The sequence below is a fragment of the Manis pentadactyla genome, chromosome 4 (genome assembly GCF_030020395.1).
Source record: "Manis pentadactyla isolate mManPen7 chromosome 4, mManPen7.hap1, whole genome shotgun sequence".
Lineage (NCBI taxonomy): Eukaryota > Metazoa > Chordata > Mammalia > Pholidota > Manidae > Manis > Manis pentadactyla.
Genome location: NC_080022.1, coordinates 138,937,992 through 138,963,050, shown reverse-complemented (window position 1 = coordinate 138,963,050; position 25,059 = coordinate 138,937,992). Strand labels below are relative to the sequence as shown.

General features: G+C 43.8%; 2 protein-coding genes across 6 annotated transcripts in view; both read right to left on the bottom strand.

The window, feature by feature from the left end:
• Nucleotides 1-2,933, bottom strand: part of ITGAE (integrin subunit alpha E) — a 51,001-nt gene extending 48,068 nt beyond the window's left edge. For both annotated transcript variants that reach the window (XM_036887246.2, XM_057501025.1), the window contains exon 1: nt 2,099-2,933. In XM_036887246.2, coding sequence (XP_036743141.2) covers nt 2,099-2,132 — 34 coding nt within the window. In that variant the 5' untranslated portion in view covers nt 2,133-2,933. The remainder of the gene's footprint in view (nt 1-2,098) is intronic.
• Nucleotides 1-25,059, bottom strand: part of NCBP3 (nuclear cap binding subunit 3) — a 54,434-nt gene that overhangs the window by 14,599 nt on the left and 14,776 nt on the right. The window contains exons 4-15 of one of the 4 annotated variants that reach the window (XR_008997195.1): nt 24,765-24,890; nt 21,994-22,122; nt 21,707-21,783; nt 20,877-20,985; nt 18,529-18,628; nt 18,129-18,232; nt 16,063-16,360; nt 14,922-15,076; nt 13,317-13,478; nt 12,283-12,445; nt 11,665-11,825; nt 3,129-3,775 (exon numbers count right to left, since the gene is read on the bottom strand). Coding sequence is in view for 1 of the 4 variants with exons in the window: in XM_036887289.2 (XP_036743184.1) it covers nt 11,717-11,825; nt 12,283-12,445; nt 13,317-13,478; nt 14,922-15,076; nt 16,063-16,360; nt 18,129-18,232; nt 18,529-18,628; nt 20,877-20,985; nt 21,707-21,783; nt 21,994-22,122; nt 24,765-24,890 (1,532 nt within the window). In the remaining 3 variants the exon portion in view is untranslated. Of the gene's footprint in view, nt 1-3,128; nt 3,776-5,465; nt 8,501-11,312; nt 11,826-12,282; nt 12,446-13,316; nt 13,479-14,921; nt 15,077-16,062; nt 16,361-18,128; nt 18,233-18,528; nt 18,629-20,876; nt 20,986-21,706; nt 21,784-21,993; nt 22,123-24,764; nt 24,891-25,059 lie in introns of those variants that run through there. The other 3 variants (XR_008997194.1, XR_008997196.1, XM_036887289.2) reach the window with 3 other exon arrangements.

The window sequence follows — 25,059 nt, the reverse complement described above, 5'->3', positions numbered from 1 at the left end:
GGCTTCAGCCTGAAGTTGGTGCAAGAGCAGAGCCGACCCTGGGCTTTTGGCTCCTTCTTCATCCCTGCAGGCTTTACAGGCTGACAGCATAGTCCCCTTCCTCACACAGAGGACAGGGACTCGACCTGAGACCCAGGGAGAAGTGAGTGCCCACGCTCACAGGATGAGTCAAAGTGGGGCCTGACAGGGGACAGCAGGCTGCTCGGTGACAGGGCAAGCTCCAGGGCTTCCGTGTTTCTGGGTATCTGCACTTAATGCGAAACCTCTTTTGACAATGAGAAGTAGACATCAGCATAGTGGGCGGCCCGACGATGGAAGGTCAGGGTCAGGCCAGGAAGGGTCTGGATGCTCTCCAGCCTAGGGAGGCCTAGCCAGTTACAGGGTGCAGGGCGCCCCATGCCCGGGGTCACAGCCTGAGGGGTTCCTCCCACCCTCCTCGGCATCTCCTTGTCACTTCCTCAGACTGTCCCAGCCCTTAAGCCTGCAGGTACACCTCCTCTAGGGAGCTCTTCAGGGCTGGTCCATCCCTAAGTCTCAGGGCCTCACAGCTCGGGACAGAACTATCACAGCTTCACTTCTCCCAGTCAGACTAGAGCACTGGGGCCGGGCTCTCACCCTCTTCCCTTAAGTGATGTCACTGCAAGCCTGTCATTGTTCCGTCTTGCTCTCTGCTGTCTGTCAGCGTGAGAAGTGCCTAGGCCTCTGAAAGGGTTCAGTGATATCTGGATTGACGTTCGGAAAAAAAGTGCTGGGTGATGGCTGGTCAGTCCAGAAGCCACAGGAAACAGATGAACAAGCAGCCCAGAGACCCAGGGTTAGTGTCCCAGGCCATGGGGTATTCCAGAGCTGGCAGGAGGGACAGAGACCTGGGCTTGAGGCTCGCTTCTACTTGCTTGTAACCCTGGACAGTCACTGCCCCTCTCTGGGCCTCAGTTAACCTCCTCTGTACTGGGGAGTAGAGTCTAGGCTAAGCATCTTCTCTGGACATTCTTGGTGACAGGAGATCAAAGCCATAAGCCAAAAAAACATGAGACCCTCTCACCAGGTATGTAACTGAAAATAAAGTTAAGTCTAAACTATAAAGTAAGGAAAAGAAGTTGAGCACAATTTTTACCTTTCCATGACTACTTTGAATATCAAATATCAAACATATCCCAGAACACATTTTGCTGGTACTTCACACATGTTGCAGCCTGCCCCTTGGTGATCCGTTCCCTCCCTCGATGCTAATCCCCTCTCGGCATGCACTCAGCTCTCTCAGACACTAACTTGTGTCTGGCGCTAACTTGCTGGTCCCTGCCCTCCTTCAGGGAGAAAAGGTTCCCAAGAGCCTCAGAACTACACTGCCTGATGTCCATCTTATTCCTGTCAAGCTTCTGACAAGGGCAAAAGATCCCTGGGATGCCTGCTCAGATCATCAGGCAGGACCACCCTGCCTCAGGCTTGATCTGCTCCAGCAGGTTGCTGGCCATGCTCAACCTCATACCTGGGGCCCCTGGGCAGGTTCAGGCTTCTGGCTTGGCTTGCCCCAGGTGGCTACCATGAGAGGCTTAAAGGCCCCCAGGGACCTCCAGGTAGTGGGAAGAGGAAGTGCCCCCTCCCCGCAGGCAGGTCCTCACACTGACCCTAACACCAGGGACAGGAAGCATTCGCCCTCTACCCCACAGACAAATGCCCCCGCTCTCATCAGCATGTACCTTCTCACAGGGCCCTCACCCTCCTCGGCCGAACTCTAGCTCATACTGCTCTGCTGGGCAGGATGCATGTCCTCAGCCTCTGCACCCCAACAGCAAACCCGGCAGGGGCCTGAGGACCTGCCTGGAGTGGGTGCTGGGGAGGGGTGGCTGGCTGGACGGTAACAGGGTGGCAGAGCTCTAGAGCCTGAAGACGTGTCAGCACTGTCACTAGAGCACCAGAGGCCCTTCAGAGCAGGCCTGGGGATCTGGCCCACCGAGCAAGAACATCCCCCTGGGGAAGCTCCCACACTTTCTCTGAGCTCTGGCTCTGACTGAGCCCCTTCAAGCAGACAGACAGACACACAAAGGCTATGATGCTGAGGGCACAGCAGCCCCTTGGGCAGGGGGTAAGGCTGACTTACTGGTCATGCAGAGCAGAACGTGGAAGAGCCACATCCTAGCTGGAGCAGAGACAGCGCAGGGCCCTGGCCTACTCAGCTTCCCCTCCTCGCTGGTGGCCGGGAGGCGGGGCAGAGGCACACAGGCAAGGACCCACAGGCAGGCAAACGCTCCCACTAGCACACAGCTGGCTGTGCGGCTTCCTCAGATCCAGGGAGCTGGGTCCTAGGACCTCAGAGACACCTGTCAGCCCTGTTCCATCACCCACACTTTTCTGGAAGCGTGAGCTGAGGTTTGACCTGGGAACACAGCTCTGGTGTCCTCGGCAGATGTTTGAGGAGCAGGAGCTGTATGAATCCAACCATTTTCATCTGGGGGCGCAAGTCTCAAACTCCTGCCCTGCCCCAGAACCCAGTGGATGCCTCACCCCAGCACCCAGCCCAGGGCACTTGGTGCCAGCTGCCTCAGCAATGAGAATGGAGCCCCCTCCCACAGGAAGTTCCCCGCAGCTAGAAACTGGTGCTCTCAAAGCCCTGTGGCTGTGGAAGGCCAGGTGAGAGACTCAATGCACTAACTGAAACTGGCAGCATTCTCTTTAAAACCTGGCTACAGCACCATGATGCCGGAATGAATTTAACAAGAGCTCTGAGTTACCAGAACAAAGGAAGAAGTAAAATTCCACACATCTTTCAGCATACCTCTGCTCCAGCCCAGCACCCAGAGGATAAACTGCCAATAGTCTGCAGCCATCATGTAAATGCTACCTTCACAGTTTATCAGACTTTCCCTGTGTGCCCAAGGCTGTCACAGAAGGAAGTTCCTCCCACACCCCTGCCTCTCAGGAACGCAGAGCAGCCCTGTCCAGCACACTACTGGGCCCCTGAAATGTCACCAGTGTAACTAAGGAACTGAATTTTAAGTTTTATTTAATTAACTTGCATTTAAAAAGGGCAGAGAACTCTGTGTCTCTCTAACATGAATGTATGCATCCCCAGGGACAGCATTTGAAAGTGTTAATGTGGTAAAACATAGCAGGCAATGGTGTTGACTTAATGACTAGATGAAAATCAATTTTATTCTGTTTCTCACATTGAAAACTTGCTCGGCCAAAGCTCCATAAAGATCGATGACACTCAGAACATTTCCGCATTGTCCGCTTTGGTCTGACAAAATACCTACAGTGGGTATGATAGTTCCCCGATGGAACACAGTTGTTTGAATAGAGATTACAATTCACCATTTTTCACACTGTATACATTCCAACAGAGAACTTAAACAGCTGAAAAAGTGATGGTCCAGGTCTGATGATTTGTCTGCCAGATCACAATGAAGACCATCCGAGTCAGCTTAACCTTGTCACGGGCCAGAATCCTGGCCTGTCTTCCTACCACTCCAGAGCTCAGTGACTCTCCCAACCCAGCACTCACTTGTTCAGAGTGCAAGACGCACTTGGCAGAACCATGAGGGGCTCTTCTCCCCATCCCTGGCCCAGAGGGGGAAGAGAGTAGTCCCAGGCCACAGATCAGCAGTAGGGACAGGCCAACATCCAGGACTGCAGCTTGCTGGAGACTTCTGAGAAGCGGGACTTCAAGTTTGGAGTGTGGACTTCAGGAGAGCAGGCAAAGTTGATGACTGGGTGCTGGACTGGTACAGGGCCATTTTCTGGAGACTTCTGGAATGCCGATTCATCCTGCATTCATCTAAGATGTATTTATCTGAGCTTGCTGGTGCCAGCATGGCAGACCCCTAATCATGAGTGCACAAGGGGCCCTTCAGCCCTCTGACATAACTGCTGTCCCCACAAACCCAAACTTACGATCCCAAGGGCAGAACCAGCCTACACTGTGTAATGCTCCCACTCACAGCACCTCATGCAAGCCTGGTAGTTCAGCAAGTACACACAAAAGGTATGTGACATTGCTTCCCAACTCATTTTAAATAAATATTAAAGGACCAACCTGAGGGACATTATATAAACCATATAACATAGTTGGACCAGACTCTTCAAAAACGTCAATATCTGAAAAGAAAGGCTAAGGAATTAAGATTAAAGGAGACTAAAGACAGACACTAGATGCAGTGTGTGATCCTGGCCTGGATCCCAGTCAAGAAAAAGAACTGCTTTAAAAAACATTGCTGGGACAGCTGGTGAAACTGAACAAGAACTGCAGATTAGAACTACTGTGCTGATCAAATAAAACTCACATTTCACAAATGTGATCACCCATACCACGGGCATATGGGAGGCTGCCCTTGTTCTTAGCAAACAGGCACTAAGATATTTAGGAGTAAAGGGACACGATGGGCGTGGTAACTCTCCAACAGGGAAGGAGGAGAATCAGATGATAAAACGTGGCAACATGTTCATTATTCTACCTTAGCAATGTTCTGTAATTTTGAAATATTTCAAAATAAAGTGTTTTAAAAGTCATGGGGTGGAGATGTGTCCAGCCTGAGGTGAAAGAACTAACAGTTTGGTCCCAAGAGTAACACAAGCCCTGGTGTCTGTCCTCGCCAACGGAGGGGGCTGTCCCCACGGTCCTACCTCCCAGCGTCTGGACAGATGCAAGACATGTTTCTAATTACCACTTGTCCTCTGAGGCCTAGCAGGCTGGGAAGCAGGACTCTGGAAGAGTGAGGACATGACTGAGACTAGAGACAGGAGCGCAAGGAGGAGAGCTGGCAAAGGGGAGCTTGGGGCCTACTGAGCAACAGGAATCCCCACCCTGGGCCGAGTGCACAGGAGGGGGCACCAGACTCAGTGCCCAGGGCCTCCCGGGCAAGCCCTCACCTACCCGATCCTCACAGCTACCCTATTCAATTACCCTGACTTCCCAGAGGAGAAAGCTGGCTTGGACACAGAGGTCCAGTCATTTGCCCAAGGCCATAAAGCTAGTAAGTGGCAGAGTTGGGACTCAAGTAGATCTGTTTCCTTCAGAACCAGTACTCTGAACCACTACCAACCCTACAGCCTTCAGACCTATGGGTCTAAATCTCTCCCAGTTTGTGAGCTTTTTAAAAGCAGGGACCTCACTGCACAAACATATACTGGGACCCTCACATTACTGGGTACCATGCACTGAACTGGCCCCCCACCCAATTTGTGTGTTGAAGACAGCCTTTAGAAATAATTAAGCTCATAAGGGTAGGACCCTAATCGAATAGACCTGGTGGCCTTAGAAGAGGAAGAGAGACCGCTCTCTCTCTGTGCATGCACTAAGGAAAGGAGATATGAGCACACAGTGAGAAGACAGCCATCCACATGCCTACACAACTGATGGGGATGATAGGCCCCACCAGAACCTGACCATGCTGGTACCCTATCTTCAACCTCCAGCCTCCAGACTGTGAGAAAATAAATTTCGTGTGTGTGTGAAAATAAATTTCGTGTGTGTGTGTGTGTGTGTGTGTGTGTGTGTGTGTAGCAAGTGATCCTCTAGTCCTTTCACAACTGAAAGGCTGCAGATGGGGATGGTTAAGAGTCATGGAACAAAGGGTCCAAGGGCTGAGTTCTCTGGCCAGCCCCCAACTCCTTCCTGCCCAACATACACTCCTGACGCTCCCTGGGAAAGTACAGCAAAGACACAGAATTCATATTAGTACTAAAAGGAAACCTGGAGATCCTCCTAGCCAAGCCCTTCATTTGACAGACAGGGAAACTGAGGTCCAGAGAGGTGAAGGGACTTGCTCAGGCTTTTCCAGTTTATATGTGAGACAAAATGAGTCCCCAGGGCTCCAGGCCCAGCCCCAGCACCATCCTATTTGACCATCCCAAGAAGACACTCTAACTGAGCTAAAAGTGCTGCCTTCTGCTCAAAGGCCCTCTGAGAAACCTTGCCAATGACAAGAAGAGATGTATCACAGGGTTAAACACACAATAACCCAAAAAGGGACAAAAGGCCAGGTCTCCTCTCCTGCCAATGGTATGGGCATCCTACCCTCACTAACCTGCACTGGTCCAGGGTCAAGGGTGACAGACAGTCTCCACTGTGTGGAGCCTCTAAAATTGCTCAAACAAAAGCAGATAAGAGCCCAGGGCAGAGTATTGACTTTGGCAAGCTAAATACCACCCATACTTGAGAATTTTATTTACAGCACAGCAAAATCCCACTTCAACACCTCACAGCTATTTGAAATAGGCTTTTGAGCCAGCATTTCCCTAAATGCTCCCAGAAACATCAAAGTTCTGTGAAATGTTAACAGAATTTCATTTTTTTAAATACTACAGTATTTTTTCTTCTAAGATTTATTTTATAAACACGTAAGAATTCTAGATTAGTGTTGGTCAGATAATACAATAACAATTCACCTTGGAGCAAATCTACTATTCTCAAGATTCTCAAAAACATTGTCCTTTTAGTTCTTAAAAAAAAAAAAAAACAGTTTAATTTCTCTTTACTTCTTGTTATATAAGGTTTAAAAGTAAATGCTTATACATCAAACTTATTTATACAGCAATTAATCTGTGAAGGCAGAGTTTGCTGTTGACTTTAATCCAAACTGCCTTTCACCAAAACTTAAGAATGCTCCATGTGAGGTCTGGAATGCTGTTTTAGGCAAAAGAGCTGCTGCCGGGAATGAATTGTTTCTTCCCACCTTCTCTGAACTGCTGTCACTTTCCTCACCAACAGGACCAGAGGCTAGAAAAGGCTCAGCAGTCCCTCTTTGGGCCTTTTATCCACCTACCAGCTTCCTTTCCTGCTCTCCTGAGACAGACGAATGCTTTCTAAAAAATATTCTTAACTATGCATGATTCTCTAGCAAATTCATTATAGAGTTCAGTAAGCTTCAGCTCAGATATGGCCACATACCAAACTTAGATTTTATGAAGATCTAATTAATGAGGTTTTTTTTCTTCTATAAGTACAGTTTATGTACTTCTGAATAATCTTCCTCTTTTTGAGTGTGGTTGTCTCAGCTAGAGTTAGACCAGCCTACAGACAAAGGTACCAGAGCTGGGTTCGGTTACAGTAATCCATTCATTCACCAGACCCTTTTGAAGCACTACTTACTCTGACTGACATGTGGTAAGGAAACAGGTAACAGCATAAGGACATCTGCCCCTTAAGAGCTCACAGGCTAGCAGGGAGAACGAAACATGAAAACAAAAGTGTTATGTGTACAAGGCAGAAAAATGAGGCCTAACCTATAATAGGATCCCAGAAGACCTCAGGCCTCAGAATGGAGCTGGTCCTGCAGCCAGGGGGTTTACACATTCATCACATACCAATGGACCACCTGCCTGGTGCCAGGCATCATACTAGGACTAGGGAAACCCCTATGAATAAGCCACACAAGGTCCCTGCTCTCACAGAGCTTACAGTGTAGCAAAAACACACAATAGAAACAGAGAATTACAATCCAGTGTATAGGTATGCTGGGCTGGTGGGGAGGGTACAGAGATTTGGCATTATACACACATTTCGCCTTAGGCAAACACCATGGTATTGGTCTAAAAAAGTTAGAAAAAAAAAAAGACAAGGAGAAAGGAAAACAATTTTAAGTCATTTGGGCCATTCCACCTGCTCCTCCACTCACTGGACAGGCAGGAGGGCCTGAAGCAAGCTTGTCTTGTGCCTCTGCTGCTCCTGTGACCCATCTCATTCCCAAGAGCCTCTTCAAAAGTGAGCCACTTGCCTGAGTGTGAGTCTAACACCTAAAAGTAAGTGTTTTTTGCACAACATAGCCCTAATTGCAGGCCAACCACTCTACCTGGTGCTCAGCCAAAGAAACCATGATCTATTCCCACACTGGCAGGAGCCAACCACACTGGACCTAGTAACACTGGCCTTCAACATGGCACCTTCCTCAGGCTTTCCAAGAAGAATTCACACTCAATTTTTATTAGGCCTGACTTTATAACCTCACCCTGGAATAAGCCAAGACTCCTGCATGGAGGGACTATGGGACACATAGCAGGGGCCCATAGCCCCGCTCTGGGTCTCGAGCAGCCTCTAAGTCCTTGGGGAGGAGGCAAGGCTGAGGGCCCAGAAGAGTGTGTCATTGCGGCAGAACTGCAGTGAGCTGAGTCTGGAAGGCTGGTGAGATCCAGATGGGTCTGGGCACTAGTGAGCAAGCAGGCAAGGGATGATGGGGGAACAGGCCAGAGACACTGCCAGAGACTGGAAACTGACCAGCCTTGTGAGCTATCAAAGGGGTCTGGAATGTACCCCAAGGGAAATGGGGAAGTTTTGGAAAGGGTTTAAACAGAGAAATAACAGGAACAACTTTCTTAAGAAAGCTCATCCTGAAGCACATGAAAAGTTGCCAATGACATGTGTCATCAGGGAAATGCAAACCCAAATGCGACGGATACCACTGCAACAATGACAAGTGCTGATGACGAGATGAAAGAGTCGGAACCTTCGTACACTGCGGGCAGAATGGACGATGATGCAGCCACTGAGGCAAACAGTCTGGCAGTTCTTAAAGAAGTTAAAGACAGAGTTACCATAATGACCCAGTAGTGAAAACATACATCCACCCAAAAACTTGTACATGGATGTTTGCAGCAGTGTTATTTGTAACAGCCAAAAAGTGGACACAACCCAAACCCCACCAGCTGGTGAACGCATACACGAAAAGCAATGTGCCCACGCAGTGGTCCCTCACTCAGCAACAATGGGGAACACAGTGCTGACACCGGCTACACCACTGATGAACTTCGCAAACATTATGCAAGTGAAAGAAGCCAGTCACAAATAGCCACAAAGTGTCTGATTTCACTTATAGGAAATGTTCAGAACAGGCCAATCTATAGAGACGGGAAGTCAGTTAGTGGTTGCGGGGGGAAAGGGAACTGGGAATGCCTGCCAGTAGGTTCAGGATTGCTTTTTGGTGATGAAAATGTTCTAAAATTGTTCATTGTGCTTCAGCATTTTATTAAAAATAATAATAATAATAATAATAAAGGGAGAAATGTGGGATCCACATATAAATCAAGTATAAAAATCAAACGAATATTCATATTTGACCTGTTTATGGTTCATAATGCGTGATCAAAACCGAAAGTTTCTGTGATGACTGCCCTTGCACTGTTCACCATGTAAGAACTTATTCACTATGTAAGAATTTGTTCACCATGTAAGAACTTGTTCATTATACTTTAGAAGATTGGAGACTGTTGAGAATTAGGCTTGGGGTTGATTAATGATTGTGCATTGAGTCCTCTATACAGAATTTTACTGTTGTTAACAACCATTTGATCAATAAATATAAGATATGCCCTCTCAAAAAAAAAACAAAACTTACTTTATACTATATGAAAATAATATGAGTATAATATTGTGGGAATAAATGTCCAGGGGAAAAAAAAAATTGTTCATGGTGATGGCTGCATAATTCTGTGAATATACTAAGTCACTGAAGGTGCACACTTCAAATAGGTGAACTGTATGCTATGTAAATGACATCTCAAAGAAGCTGCTAACAACAAAAGTTCACCCCAGCTGCAGCGTGTACGGAGAGACAGGGCAGAGACCAGTTCCGGGGATGGAGTGGGAGACAACAAGAGGTAGAACTAAGGGAGGGATTCATGAGATGGCCTGGACGCGGCCAGGGGAGGGGAGGTTCCATCTTGTGGGTTCCCCAAGTTCTCCTGGTAGCTGGTACCGCTCCCAAGAGGGACAGTGGGAAACAGAACTGAGGTACCTGCATTTATTATCAAGCAGCAAAAATATATTTAAATTTTATCCACATAGAGACTGAGAGGACTACAGAAAAGTGTGTGGTACTGTATCATGTATACATATGCACGAGGAGTGCCTGGGAGAGAAGCAAGATGAGCTGCCTGCCAGGGGACTGTCCCGACTGCCACCCTTGCCCCCAAAATCCACAGAAAGGGCCTGGGCCTTCAGGGTGGCCAAGATGCTGCAAGATCTGAGTACCTGAGTGTGATTGGACAGCACAAGAGGCCAAGGCCTATACCTTTGGGAAATAAAATCTTTCAAGATACTTTTCTGGGTTCTCTGTGAGAACTGCAGGATGCTTAAGTAGGCATTTTTCTTGTAGATCCAAGAGCTAGTTTTGACTACACACCACTACCCTTCCAGAAAGGGAGACTGGCCAGGGCTAAAAGGCCATAGGACAGACAGGCCCAAAAGGGTCATGAATGGGAAACAAAGGGAAGTCCAAGAGGAAGCATTTTATGAACACTGTAGAGACCACAGTAATTGCAACCCTGGCCACAGGACATCTCTGTCCCACTAGGAGACCCAGAGACTATTTGGGGATGGGATGGGGTAAATCCCTGTCCACAACCTCATACACTTCCTCAATTGTCCCCTCGAGCCTCCCCCAACCTGCCACAGAAACAAGCGCTAGCCCGCTCACCGCAGCCATAGCTTGGGGAAGAGAAGAACACTGCTGGATGCACAACAGAGCCAGAAGCTCTGGTTACCTACCCATTCATTTGCCAGATGAGGAAACTGAGGCCCAGGCCCACGGAGCAGAGGCAGGGGTTGGCATCCAGGTCTCTCTCAGGCCCTTGTACTTCTTACTCTACCAGCTCCTCAACTCCCCTGACCTCCTCAAGAACTTGGCTCTCAGCAGTGTGCTACATGGGGCTGAGAAATCTCAAAAACTTCAGGTCTCAGCTGACAGAGAAACCAGAACCATCTCTTTTTTAAAATCTTATTAGGAGGCACGAACATATCCTCCATGAGTTCCACAGCCCTTTACTTTATTCACAGCAGTGTTCTGCATTTAGTCACACTGCACTGTAATTAACTACCAACATGACTATTAGCTCAGCTACAAGATGTCCAGGATCCAGGGCTGTATAGGCTACTGAAACACATCAGAAAGGTGAGGAGCTGAGACATCACAAAGGGGACTTATCTCCAAGTCCTAAGTTTTAGTGAACTCAAGTGAAAGACTATTCTTAAGCCTGCAGAGGAATACAGACATTAAATACTTCAAAATAAAAATCAGACAGAAAGACAAAATCATCTACTGTCTTTCCATGGTAAAATAATCTGTAAGAAGTTTAGAAATAAATGAACTAAAATTTCTAGAACTATTATCTTATTTGCCAGTTTTGAAGATATCTTCAGGTGCCAGAACTTGGAGACAGAAAGAATAAATATCAATGTATCACTTCTCAAGTATTAATAAACTACAGGACCCCCATCTCAGATGGACAGATTCTTTTTCCTACAGTGGCCAAAAAAGCAAATTGAATTCTATGTACAACAGACTATACAATTAGGATTATTTAAAAATAATGAGACTCCTCTCTTTGCCTTCTTCCAAAGTATATAATATATATTTAACAGCACATAAGAAGACACCACTTGAGCTTCCTTTGTAGCCAACAGGAAGTACTTTCACATATAAAAATTAAAAATTTAAACTTTTAAATCAATATTTTTGAAACGTAATACAGACTTAAAAATTATTCAACATTAACCCATGACTCTGCCCCTAGCACAAAAATTCACCCCAAATCCAGAAGTCACAGTTTTTTGTTCCTAAAAATCCCACAGCACTGAACTTGGGTCTTCACTCAAGCTGATGGCTAATAAGGGGCCCCTGACAGAAATCCCCGGGGAAGAACGGAAGCACAACCGACGCTGCGTCTCTTATCTACCTGGCGGCACTGGTGCACCTCTGAGGTCAGGTCCATGAGATTCGACCCCACACTAGGGTCCTGGAAGAGTGAGCTGGCAGCTTCCCTCATCTTCCCCCTCGAAGGCTGTCCAATAAGCACCTGGGAATTGACTTTTCTTGGGAAAAGGGTGCTGGTAACAGCTGTCAGGGCCAAGGCAATAGTGAGAAGTTCAGTTCTCTGCTCTTTGGATGAATTGTGTAAAACATTTCTTTTAAAAGACACATGTTAAAAATATTAAGAAAAATGTCTACAAAATTTGGAGGGCTGCCTTTCCCTCAAAGGGTTAAAGCTTGTGGGGTGGTGGGAAAAGAATTGAGGGCCCAGAACTATAACTCTGCAGCAAAAGATAGATGCCCTTCAAACATGTCACATTCTTAAGATGTCTTGCTGGAGGAGCAAGAGCTGAGGGTGACTGTGTAAGAGCAGGAGGGGCGCCAGCTCCTGCAGGGGGAGGCTCCTTCTGTGCGCCCCACCCCGTGGAGGAATGGCAGGCTTTGGGGCAGCTGCCCTCAGCCCCAAGGGCATCAGGACTCTGCCTCTGAACCAGAGCTGCTTTCCCGACTAACTTCAATCTGAAGAGATGGTAAGTTATCTAACCGGCTCTTCTTTTGGCGAGACTGTTCTTTCTCCGTGATCAGAGCCCCCCACGCCCTTTGCAGCTCAGAGTCATCCTCCTCGGTGCCCGGCGCCCTGTGATCCACTTTCTTCATGTTCTTTTCTTTGGTCTTGGGTGCGGATCCTAAGCGAGTCCATAAACTACCTGTTTGGATGAGAAGGCACTTCAGTTTTGGCGGTTAATGCTGAGAAACAGGGAGGTACCAAGGAGGCTGGGAAACTACCAGCACATGATATGCAATAAGCACCAGGGTGTCTGTGGCACTTGCAGCCACTATGCAGTCTCGGGCGGGTGCTCTCGCTTCCCTGGCTGCAGGCCCCAGACTGCAAACTGAGGGACTGGACCCAGTGGGAGAGTCTCACGGCCAGGGCGCATGTGGCCCCCACACTAGGCCCATCCAAATCACCTGGGAAACTATTTACTACACCTGCCCCTCCCTGGGGAGACTCACCATGCTGTGCGCATAGCTTCATTCTGCCAGGAGTGGCGCATTCCCAGATCATTCCCAGCTGTAACACTTTGCAAACTGATGGCCCTGCTACACTGTAAACTTTCAGAGATTCTGCCCACTATCCATTAATTTTTAAAATACACTTTATTAACATCTAATAGAGAAATACATGTTTAGAATTTCACAGCACAGCCACACTATAAGGAAACTAAAAGTTTTATTTATAAAGAATATAACAATGTGGAAAAATTATTATGATAAAATGCTACATAAAAAAAGTAGGATATGTTTATCAACAAAGACTGGAATAACCTACATGAAACTAAACATTATTTTTGTGCTAAACAGAAAGAACCAGGGGTAGGTTTTCTCCCCCCATTTTCTAAATTTTCCACACTGTTACCATTCTTACTATTATTATAAAAACGATTATAATGGAGAAAAAAATCACTTACTTTTGGCATACACTATTTCCTTTCTTCTGCAAACAAAGCCTTTGTGTGACAGACTCATTGTCTCTCCTCTTACCCAGTCCCATCCCCGTCAGTTACAAGTGTTACCAACCTGATTTCTTCTCCCGAGTATCAGAGTAGAGGCCTTTAACATCTTGCCTGGGAACACCTAGCCTACTATGTACATCAGAAAAGGGCTCTCTCCGAACGACCGGGTTACTACCAGAAGCCTTTTCCGGAGAATACGGTCTCTTTCCTAGCCTCTGGCGTATGTCTAGGAAAAGAAACAAAGGACTGCTATGACCAAGCGTGCGTGCTCTGCTCTCCGTGCTGTCAGCCCGCGGCCTCCACAAAGCCCGGTGCCAGGTCTCCCCAGGCTGGGGACACAGAGCCCAACAAAACCAAGCTTCTCAAAGCCTCTTCTCTGCATAGTCAGTCCGATTCCCCTAGAAAAAGCCAGACACAGCTGTCCTGAGGAGAAAGTGTCTCAGCTGACTGCTCCAGAAAGGAATTTCTAAGGCAAAATCAACTGCTTTGCTTTTTGTTTTAGTAGAACCAAGCACACCACATAATTTACAAACATTTCAGCTAACAAGCAATACTGTGCTCCCTGAGGGCAGAAGCCATAACCTTTGAACATATAACAAGTTCTCAATAAACTTATTATACTTAACAATAATGAGATTGGCAAAAAGCAAAGGATCAGGGGAAGATACCCCAAATCAAACCTATTTTTCCTCCAATCCCCCTGAGAGCTGCCTGTCCTCCCAAGTTCCCACTAACAATACCAGACTTCTCAGGACCTCACCACGCTGGGGCTAACCCACCTTGCTTATTGTCTCAGAGCACAGCCCCATCCTTCACCCCTCAGCACTGAGCCCTCGGCTTCTCTCCCTTCCCTCCCTCACTGCCCAGTGCTGAGTCTTCTTCCTTCCCAAGGTCTGAAGTTCTGTCACCCACTCTGTCTCCACTGACCCTGATCTAGTTCGGGTCCTTGTTATTCACTTAACTCTCTATCCTACTCCCACTCTGCCACCAAATAATCTTTCCAAACCAGATAAAGATCAGGTTACATCCCATCTCAAAAAACTAGGTTTGCCAACTGAGGTCCTACTCTCCCCCCAAAGCCTCCTTCTAAGGCCACTTTCTCTAAGAAGCCTTCCACAATTCTCCCAGTGGATTTCCCACCCCCCTCTGCTCCCACAGCCCACTGCCTGTACACTTTTTAGAGCAGTTACTCCATTCCTCTTTGGGGTAGAATTATCTGAATATGTGCACCCGTGTTTCTCCATCTGAGTTCCTGATGACTTTGCATCCCCTCCACAAACCCCTAACACTGCCAGCAGCAAGCCCAGGGCCTGGCATACAGCATGCGTGGCCAAGAACTGTATCTTATTTGCACATATAAGCTATCTAGTTCAAATTCTTAACCATGTATAAAGCAACTCAGCTTAATTTCCTACTGTTCTTATGAAGAAAGTATACCAATGACAGGCACAGTAAAATAATTGAGATAAAAATACTGAAGGCTAGGAATGCAAAAACCTGATTATTTTTCATTTCCTAAAGTTCCAATGCCTGATCCAAAACCTAGACATGATGAACCAGGACAACTAAACCAGTCCACAAGAGGCACCATTCTATTCAAGGACCCATCCCTGCCCCAATATGCTCTCTAGAGCTCAGAGTGAAGCCCAGAGACACGACCAGACAATACCTGACTTAGCACTGCTGCCCGGGTGGTGTGGACGCGTGTGCTGGCGTTTTTCATCTAACAGATGTCGGACATCTGCAAATTTCTCAGTTGGTAATTTGTTACCGATTCGGTTTTTGATATTGCTTGTGGATATAGTATCTGCCCTCATGGAGTTCCTTTAAAAAAAAAGGACACAATTAACCAATGTCAACTGTGGGATGATGCCTATGAAACAACCTCATGTATTTTGGAAAACAATTTAAGAAATCCAATCTAATACGGCCAACGTTCATTTACAAATACCACACCCTGATAATTATTTGCCTATAAAAATCATGATCAGCCTGTTGTGAAGAGACCAGATGGGACAAGCAGGTTCCTGAGTTTTCCAGGGTGGTTTCCACTTATACCTGTAAGCCATCAAAGAGCACGTGATCATGAGTCCCCTCTCTTCTCCTGGGACAAACAGGCCTACAGGGGCTCTCTGCTCACCCAGGCTCTGATATGGCTGCAGTCAAGATACAAGAGAGTCTACCATCCCCTTCTTTAAAGGGCAGACTTCTCTGTCAAACCACATCTGCTACCACACTAGGGGCCAGCGTCATTCTGGCAGCAGTCACCACCAGCAAGCTCTCCAAAAACTAAAACTAAGGATGTGAACAAAGCCATACAAACAAACCAGCTAGAGTGCCTTTTTCCTTTTCCCAAATACACCACCAAGAATGCTTAAAGAGAGCACCCCTAGACTTTAACCTTAGTTGACTGGTTAAATAAATCATGATACTTTCAAACAATACCAGATACAGTTGAAAAACAGCAGATGTCTGCAATATATTAAATGGAAAAAGCATGCTGCAAAACAACACAAATAGTGTAGTAATTTCATTTTTGTACAAATATATCTATAATTTCTCCATGTGTTATTTATATACATAAAATTAGCAGGAAGTTTATTCACTCAATTGCTAGCAGCTGTTACCTTAGCAAAGGATGAAATTACAGGTGGTTTTCACTTTCTGTATTCTCTAGTTTTTATAACAAATATCACTTTTTGTATATTTAAAGGAAAAAAATGTATGCTTTTATTCACATTCTCCAAAGGACTAAATTAGAACAGATAAATAAACATGATTATCTGAAAAAAAAGAAAAAATACTTTTACCTAATGCTTTTCAACTGAGATTCCACTTCATCAGCATACATAGTCATTTTCATGCTTTTCTTTGGTGAGGGAGTAGAAATCATTTTCAGTTCTAGATCATAGTCCATTTCATCTGAGTCTGAGCTGCTGGCACTGGAGCGCCTAGATGCGCTCCGCTCCCGAGTCTGCTTGACAGCTGGGAGCTCCTCATGGTATTCTACCACCACCCTGTCGTCTGCGTCCATGTCCTGGTCCTCCTCCTCCTCCTCTTCCTCTTCTTCCTCCTCTTCAATGGGTTCCTCAGGAACATTCACTAGTCCTAGAAATTTAACCAGAAAACATGAGGTTTTCTACTAACAAATCTGATTTTCTACTCTGCATTGGGATCTTTTTAAAAGATGAGGTGCCCATGCCTAAGACCTTCTTGAAGCATTATCTGCAACAGTGCCAATCTGGTTGCTACTCTGATACCTACAACAGGAGAATGGCCAGGTAAAGTATGATCTAGCAGGCTGATGGCTATTACCCAAAATATAGTTGATTGTCATTATTCACAGATTCTTTTTTTTGTGAATTTGCCAAATTTATTTGTAACTCCAAAAGCAACACGCAAAGCACTTCCGTGGTCATTTGTGGATATGTTTAGAGTGGCAAAAAATCTGAGACACCAGACATGCTTGTTCCCAGCTGAGGTCAAACAATGTGGCTTCTTGTGTCAGCATTTGTATTGTAAGCAAGTGCCCTTTTTGCCATCTAGTGAGCGCCACATTTTTCACATTTTTGTGGCCTTTGTTGGTGATTTCACTGTTTAAAATGGCCTCCGAATGTAGTGCCGAAACTATCTACTGTTCCTAAGTACTTCCTAAGAAGTCTGTATTGTGCCTAATAGAGAAAATATATGTTAGATAAACTTCATTCAGGCATGAGTTATAGTGCTGTTGGCCGTGAGTCCAACATTAATGAATCAACAATATATAACAAATAAAGTATCTTTAAACAGAAATACACATCAAACAAGGTTATATACTGATCAGATGATGAAAATGGCATGATAAGTTCTGAATGGTTTAAAATTTGCTGCTTCAATGATCACAGTGACTCTATAGACACAACCACCACAAATAATGAAAATCAGCTGTAACTTCCAAGGTCATAGAAAAATGCTTATATGTGGAAAAATATAAAATATATGTTCACAATTATACTTATGAAGAGACAAAAAGGAAAAGTTTAAAATGAAATGAGTATTTTATTAGAGTGCTAGAATTAGGGGCAATTTGCTTTTTAGTTTAATGATGATATGATAAAAGTATCTTAGAGTAACTGAAATTGGAAAAGTGTAACTGCAACAGAAAAGTCAAAGCATCTTGAAGATGCAGATTTCAAATATGCAACTTTGGACTTAAACATTAAATATGATAACTTCATCTCTCCCTGTCCCTGTTACAATGATAAATGTGTATACATGTTATTCCATGTTTATAAGCTGACTTAGTTCTACAAAGCATGTAAATGAGTCCACAGATTAGGTCCAAAATAAAAAGAAATCTTTATAAAACATAATGAAAATGGTTCTTTTACAAAAAGTACCAAAGAAAGAAGGAAGGAAGGGAAGGAGGAAGGAAGGAAGGAAGAGCAAAACAAAGTGAAACCCAGTCAAGAAATCCACTTTACTGAGGCATTCATGTGCACAAGCCAGTAAGCATAAAATACTAGACCTGGAAGCCTGTTTTTCACTATCAGATAAAGGAACAATAACATCAGCTCATCTGATAAAATAATTTTAAAAATTTTTTTCATGCAGCTTTTGATATTAATAGTAGAAAATCAGATTCCTATGAGAAGTCTTTTCCCTATGTCACATTTGGCCTTTTTTGTTAGAGCAGCTTTTATAAAATCATTTGACCTCTTTGTATGGGCAATTTAAAATTAATCGTGACTTCACTTACTTTCCTATATGTTGGCAGAGGGTGAGGGCAAGGAAGAAAGGATGATAAAGTTTGGAACCTTAAAAGACTGCATTAAGAATAAAAATATGATTTCGGGAGCCAAGCATGTGTCTACCCAAGAGCTGAGCAGGCAACTACCGGAATGTCGGTGTTTATAGGACGTCAAGCCAACGTCATCCCCAATCAGGGCTCTCTTCTTGATCACATCCCGCTGAATGCGACGGGAATGATATCTTCGCTTCCTGCAACATCGCCAAGATAAGCACATAATCAAAAACCAACAAGAAGAACCCTGAAATTCACTAATTAATTTCAACTCCACACTGATGCAACTTAGGTACTGAAAGAAACATTTTACATGAAACTAAAATTCAGCATTCTCACACCATTTACCACAGTTAAGAATCTTGAATTCTTTCTTGTCTTCTTTCAAGTCCACACACATGGTGTCGACATTCCACTGCAGAATACCCACTGAAGGATTAAGAAAAGTTTAAGTACTATTTAAACTATTGTATTGTTAAGGTTTTGGACTCACCAAGAATTACTAAGAATTCCTTTCATGCCTCCATAATTTGGATTTCCATATTTCATGTAATACTGACTTCTCCTGGCAGCTCCAAGTTCCTTTTTGTCATCTAAAAATTAATTGCAACAGTTACCTAGGATTTCCTGTGGGTGTGAAGACAATGTTGAATAGTTGAAAAAAAAAGAATGTTTCCATAGCTGGGATCAGATGAAGCAGTCTGCCAACACAATGGAAAGAGGCACCATAATAACAGTCCCTTTGAGTGTCCCTGACACTGTGGAGAGGGTGGAGCAAGCTACAGGGATATATGAGGTTAAGATGCTCTGAAGGAGCCAACTTACTAGAGAAAATATCATTAAAAAACAAAAACAATATAAAATACCAGGTTCCCAGAAGCATGAGAGAGCTTCAGTCATTACAGGTGTTCAAGAATCAAAAAGCTTTCTAAAAAAGGTGGCATTTTCACTGCCTCCTCAAAGCTGATACTCATTTCTGAATGACAACACTCCAATAATACAAAATCAGCATTAAAGAAACAGATCACACACAATTCCATATATTTGGTAAACCTTTTTTTCCAGTTTATCATGATGTTCCTCAAAATAGCTTAAAGAAAACAGCAGAGCAGTATATATCCACAATGCACCCAAATAGCCATGCAAATGAACAATTAGAGAAAAAAATCACATTTGTCGAGATAAAATGCCAGTTAACAGAAAGAAAAGGTGGTCAGGGTCTTTGACAGCTGCTTGGGCGCTCAAATGATTGCAAAGCATAAACACAAATGCAAATATATCCAGCGCTGTGTGAAAACTTGGCAGCATAAACCAGCGGGTACACCTACAAAAAAAGGGCCCCCCAGCTCCTTGGAGACATGGCCAATTCCAGATGTAAGCTGAGTCTGGGCAAACAAGAAATTTTATTGTGCCACAAAATAATTAAGTGCTCAAAGAATCATGGAGGCATGTCAAAAGAACACAGTGTGAAGGGGCTCTCCTGGCCAAATCCAAGACAATTTAATGGATGATAACCCACTGAATAAAACAAGGCTCCATGAGTGTAAACTGATATAAATAAGTAAATAAATAAATGGGTAAAAAGAGAAAGCTTTTCCTTACAGCACACTGCCAACTAATTAAAAAATGGAGGGTTAGAAAGTCATCAATGGCTGTTAAAGCTATTTGTACAAGTCTGATGAGCAACAGGCTGTTTACATAATCTCAAAATATCTCCTCACAAATCTTCAAATTACAAATGGAAGAGTAACTTTACAGTGAAGAAACCTGGCACAGTTTACCTTAACCAATTGATAAAAGTTAACATCTCCGGGAATGGGACAAATATCATGTGCCTCCTGGTAAGACGCAGCACCACTTCTGTGGTATTCCTGCCCTCCCTCCGATGCACAACCCAGATTTAATCAGGAGACATCAGACACACCAAAACTGAGGGGCAGTCTGTAAAATAATGAGCCTATATGCTTTAAACATGTTTTTGAAGGAATGTTTTTAAGTCAAGGAAAACCAGGTAGAGGAGTCTCATATTCAGCGAGACTATGGAGACATGGCATCCTTAACCTCTCAGTCCTGGAGTGGATCTGAGTTTAAGGAGGGAGTAGTGTAAAGAATAATCCAAATACATTTGACAATCACCACCACCATCAAGAGCTGCTAACTCTTACGCAGCACTCTCTGTGTGCCAGGCAGTTTTAATATAAAAAGTGGGGAAATTAACGAAACAACTGATGAAATCTGAAGGTGCACTATGGATTAGCTAACAGTATTGTATTGTTAAATTTCCTGATTTTGATAACTTTGATTAAAAACAAATCCCTTATTCTCAGAAATACATATGGAAGTATTCAGGGGTGAAATGTTACCACCTCCAATTAATTCTCAAGTGATTCAAAACACTATTTGTATTTTTTAAGACACACCAAACTCACTGTGTATAAGAAACCATATGAACTGTTAAGAAGCTTTTAATTTAATTCCTCAGAGAATCAGAGCTGATGGCACTATTAGCGATGTCCCGGAAGCTACTGCTGTGATCAGTTAAAAAAATACAATTTAAAAAATTTTCATAGTTCAGATGATAAACTGGCTGAAAAGCACACATGGAAAACTAGAAAACAACTTACTTTAGCCAGAAACACCAAAGTACACAAATAGCTAATATTCACCCTCAAAGTCTGAAATTCAACTCAGCAAATCATCATTGCAGAATATTATAGTTTGAGAGGGGCCTTGAGATTACTTGATCTAATTTCTGATTCAAATCAGAAATTAGATTCTGATTCACATAATAATAAATCACTGTGATTAATAATAAAAATCAATACCAAGTATCACATTTACCTTTTGTAGCAAATCTCATGAACAACCTATTGCCTTTAGCAAGTTTGTTAGCTGGACGAAGGTCGTTTCTTAGCAGAGACTCTTCTTCTACCTGAGACAACGTGTCCAACTTAAGAAAAAAGAGTATTTTCAATATAAAAATTAAAGCCTTTTCCGTGTTTACTCAGTTACCATTGATTAAGAAGGCATATTCCACCTGTAGTAACACTCATCAACAGTACAGCACCAGTCCCTCTGCAGAGCTTCTAAGTTAGGTCTTCCCTGACCATCTTGTTTAAAATAGTCTCTAGCACTCTCCATCCACTTAACTTTCCCTACATTTCTTCACAATACCCTTACTTCCTGACATTACATTACATATCTGCATATCTGTGTATTGTCTGTCTTCCCCACTACGATATAGGCTCCAATGGGGCAAGGACTGTGTTTTGCTTGACGTTATATCCCCAGCACCTAGTATTTGGTACAGAGTAAGCACTCCATGAATATTTTTCAAATGAACACACTTTAGTATTTCCAACAATCATATATAGTCCATTAGGAAATAGGCCATTACTTGCTTTTTTTCCTGAGTAGATACCACTCAAAAGTATTTCTCAATAAAACATTTTCGTTTATACACAAGCATGAATGCTACTCTAAGATATCAAGATGTATCTATCATTTATTACAGCCACAGGAACTTAAGGGCCGAGAGGCTGGTGTACCTTCAGGCCTACTGGTGAAAGGCAGAGGAAGAACACAACTTACTAAGTCTTTAAGCTTTAAATAAAAAGACAATAAGCAGTTTTTATAGTAAAACCTTACATATTCTTTGCCCTATTACTAACCTCAACATCACTTGAGTTCTCATCTTCAACTTCTCCTTCTTCAGCCCCATCATCATCTGAGCTGTCTTCCTGCTTGTCTAAAATGGAACGTGAGGGACAAGATGAACCTTAACATAACTCCATCTCAAATATATTAATTCAGATATCTAACGTTCTCTCCTATTTACTGAGGACCCATTTCTGAAATAACTGACAATGAGATGCTATATAATTCGCTGTACAGAAAACCCAAACTGTGTAAACAAAAGGACTTTTAGCTCTGAAGTCCATCCTTTGTATTCAGTTACCTTTTTTACTTTTCTCAGATGACCTGTCCTCATTGGCATCCCTGCTTCTTATCTTATCCAGGGCTGGCAGAGAGCTCATATTGATAAGGGCTCGGGTGGCTGTCATTTCATCCAGCCAAACCACATTACCTAAAATAAAACGTAAAATAAAAAATGTTACACTGCATCCAAACAATTTCTGGGGAACAGAGACTGCATCGTATTCATTAGTCTCATCTAGCTGCAGACTGGCACCAGTAAAATGTATAAACCAACTAATAAAACAAGTTCAGAAAGTGATAGTAAAACCTCTTTGATGAAGTTAGCCAGAGCTACATGCCGAAACTGGGTTCCACAAGTGATGGTCAAGTATTTCATTCTATATTAAAACTGCCTGACATGCAGTGGGTGCCAGTATACGTCAGCGGTTTTTGATGATGATGATGGTGGTCAAATAAACTTGGAATATCCTTTATACTACTGCCCTCTACAGGGAAGCTCTCTGCTGTATCTTGTCACTCAGACATGCTAAATGATGTTCTGCCACTGAGAACTGTGGGTGATGAAGGTATTCATGGGATAGATAACATGGAGGCATGACAGCCCCTTGGCTTTGTAGCAACTTATTTAATTTACTACTTTAAGTAACAGAATTTGGTAAGAAAAAGTTTTTGAAGAATCTTGTAGAAAAGAGATATGTTTTACTCTGTTTAAAACAGCATTTCTCAATCTTATATTAATTTTACACCTCAGTTTAAAAAACTAAGGCCTAAAGATTCTCATCTTTGTTATTAACGTGCCACCTGGGCTTGAGCAACTTCCCTTCTCTGTAATATGAGCTGGTTGAATTGGGTAATTAATTCCAAGGGTCCCTCTAACTCTATCATCCTGTTAGCTATGATTTTAACAACTCAAATCAAAGATTTGCAAACTATAACCCCAAGGCCAAATCCAACCTACCACCTGTTTATTTACTGCTTGGTTATTTCTGTACCAGCTTTATTTACCTATAATTAATATAAAATATACTACACAATCACATTTCTGTAAATAACGTTCCATGGAAAACGGTCAGGCTCATAGACAATCACGTACTGTCAGCTTTCACGCTGCAATGGTGAAGTCGAGGAGATGAAACAGAGATGTACAGGCTGCAAAACCTAAAATATTTACCATTCAACCCTTTATAGAAAAAGATTTGCCGACCCCTGATTTGGACGGTGTAAGTTAAGCAAAAAGGATAAAGAAGAAAAATCTGTTACTCAGTTGTGATAAAATGGGTCATAAGAAATACATATTTGGTCATTCATTTGACCAAATATATATTTCCCAAGTGTATTTGATCTTCATCCACAGTTCCTGAAAACACTACAGTCTTAAAGGTGAAATGGGTGTTTTGGCATGTTAATGAGAGACTTTGGACCAGACTGCATCAGTCAATGGCCAATAACTTAGTCAACCGTGACTATGCAATGAAGCCCTCACAAAACCCTGAGAGCTTATTGCTCTGTTGGATCCTGCTTCCCTCAGTCGGGGAGAGCTTCTACGCTTGGGGAACCAGAACGACTCCATGTGCACCGAGCCAGGCCCCAAGCTCCACGAGGACCGACACTCCTTTATTTGGGACCTTGCCCTATGTCTCTCTTCATCTGGCTGTTAATTTGTATCCTTTATAAAACTGGTAAATATAAGTGTTTTCTTGAGATCTGTGGGCCACTCTAGCAAATTAACTGAAACTAAGGAAGAGGTAGTGGGACTGACTGGGGCTTGTGACTGGCATCTGGAGTTGGGGGTGGAGGGCAGTCTTGTAGGATGGAGCCCTTAACCTAGGGGAATCTGGTGCTGTTTTCAGGCAGAGAGCATCAGAATTGAGTTCTCGGACACCCTGCTGGTGTTGGAGAATTTCTTGGTGGTGTGTGTGGGGGAAGACCCCCACACAGACACAGACATTGGAATTGGGTCCAGGAACCCAAATGGAGTTGTGCTACTATTACTGTTGTATATAATATTGTTACTGTTATACATATACATACATACATATATATATATATATATATATGTAGGAAAATACACCCACACATCAGTCAATGTTTCTTCTTCTTTCAATGAAAACACTGAATTACTTTCTAAAGAAAGCAACCAGGAAAATCAGGCTGCTACCTGGGGTAACCCAGCAGGTCAGCAAGCTGGCAGTAAGTAAAGCCAGACTAGAAGTGAGTCAAGACAAGAAGCCAGCAAACTGGCTAGCAGAGGCCAGGCTGGACTTGACATGGAAAGGTTAAGTTAAAAATCACCATTAGTTCACAAATTGGGCAATTCACGGGTTAGGGCAAGCAGGTGAAGTTCCAAAGCAAGCAGGAGTGAGAGGGCTGATACAGCATCAGAGGTTCTGGTTCGTTCTCAGACAGAGGCACTGAGGCAGGCTAGCCCGCTGAATAGCTGTATGACAAGTTGCAATTACAAAGTTCAAAGCCCTGAAAACGCAGCCCCATGTCTATACAGTTGGATCCCCTCCTTTGTTAGAAAAGTGTGGAGTTAAAGAGGCCTCTATCATGTACAGTGGACTCAGATGCCAGCAGCCACCTCCTAGAGACCTGGTCACCACCTCTGCACTGCCCTGGAATACTGGTTAAGGCATTCTGTGCTCATCTTCAGGCAATTTTCCCTCTCCTAGGCTAGGGCAGAGATTAGACACAGAGTGTGAGCCATAATCATTCACCATCTGAGATGGTAAGAACGCTTTTAAAATTGTAAACAGAAGCATATTCAAAAGGAAACTTGGGTGTACTTACAAGAGGTATCATCCAACCATTCAATGTGAGCTGGAGGATATTCTTTAAAATAGGAAAAGATATCCTGGGTACTCATCTCATCTACTCCGCAAATGTAGATCGTCTCCAGTCTCACTCTGGGGATTGCTGGAGAAACAAGACACAGAAATGATAGAATTTTCCCACCCACTACTACATACCCCACCAGTATCCCTTTATAACAGTTCAGATCACATGTATTTAGAAAAGAAATATGCTAAAGGAGATGACAATTACTTTAAAAGAAAATGAGGAGATTAAAGATGGCGGCGTGAGA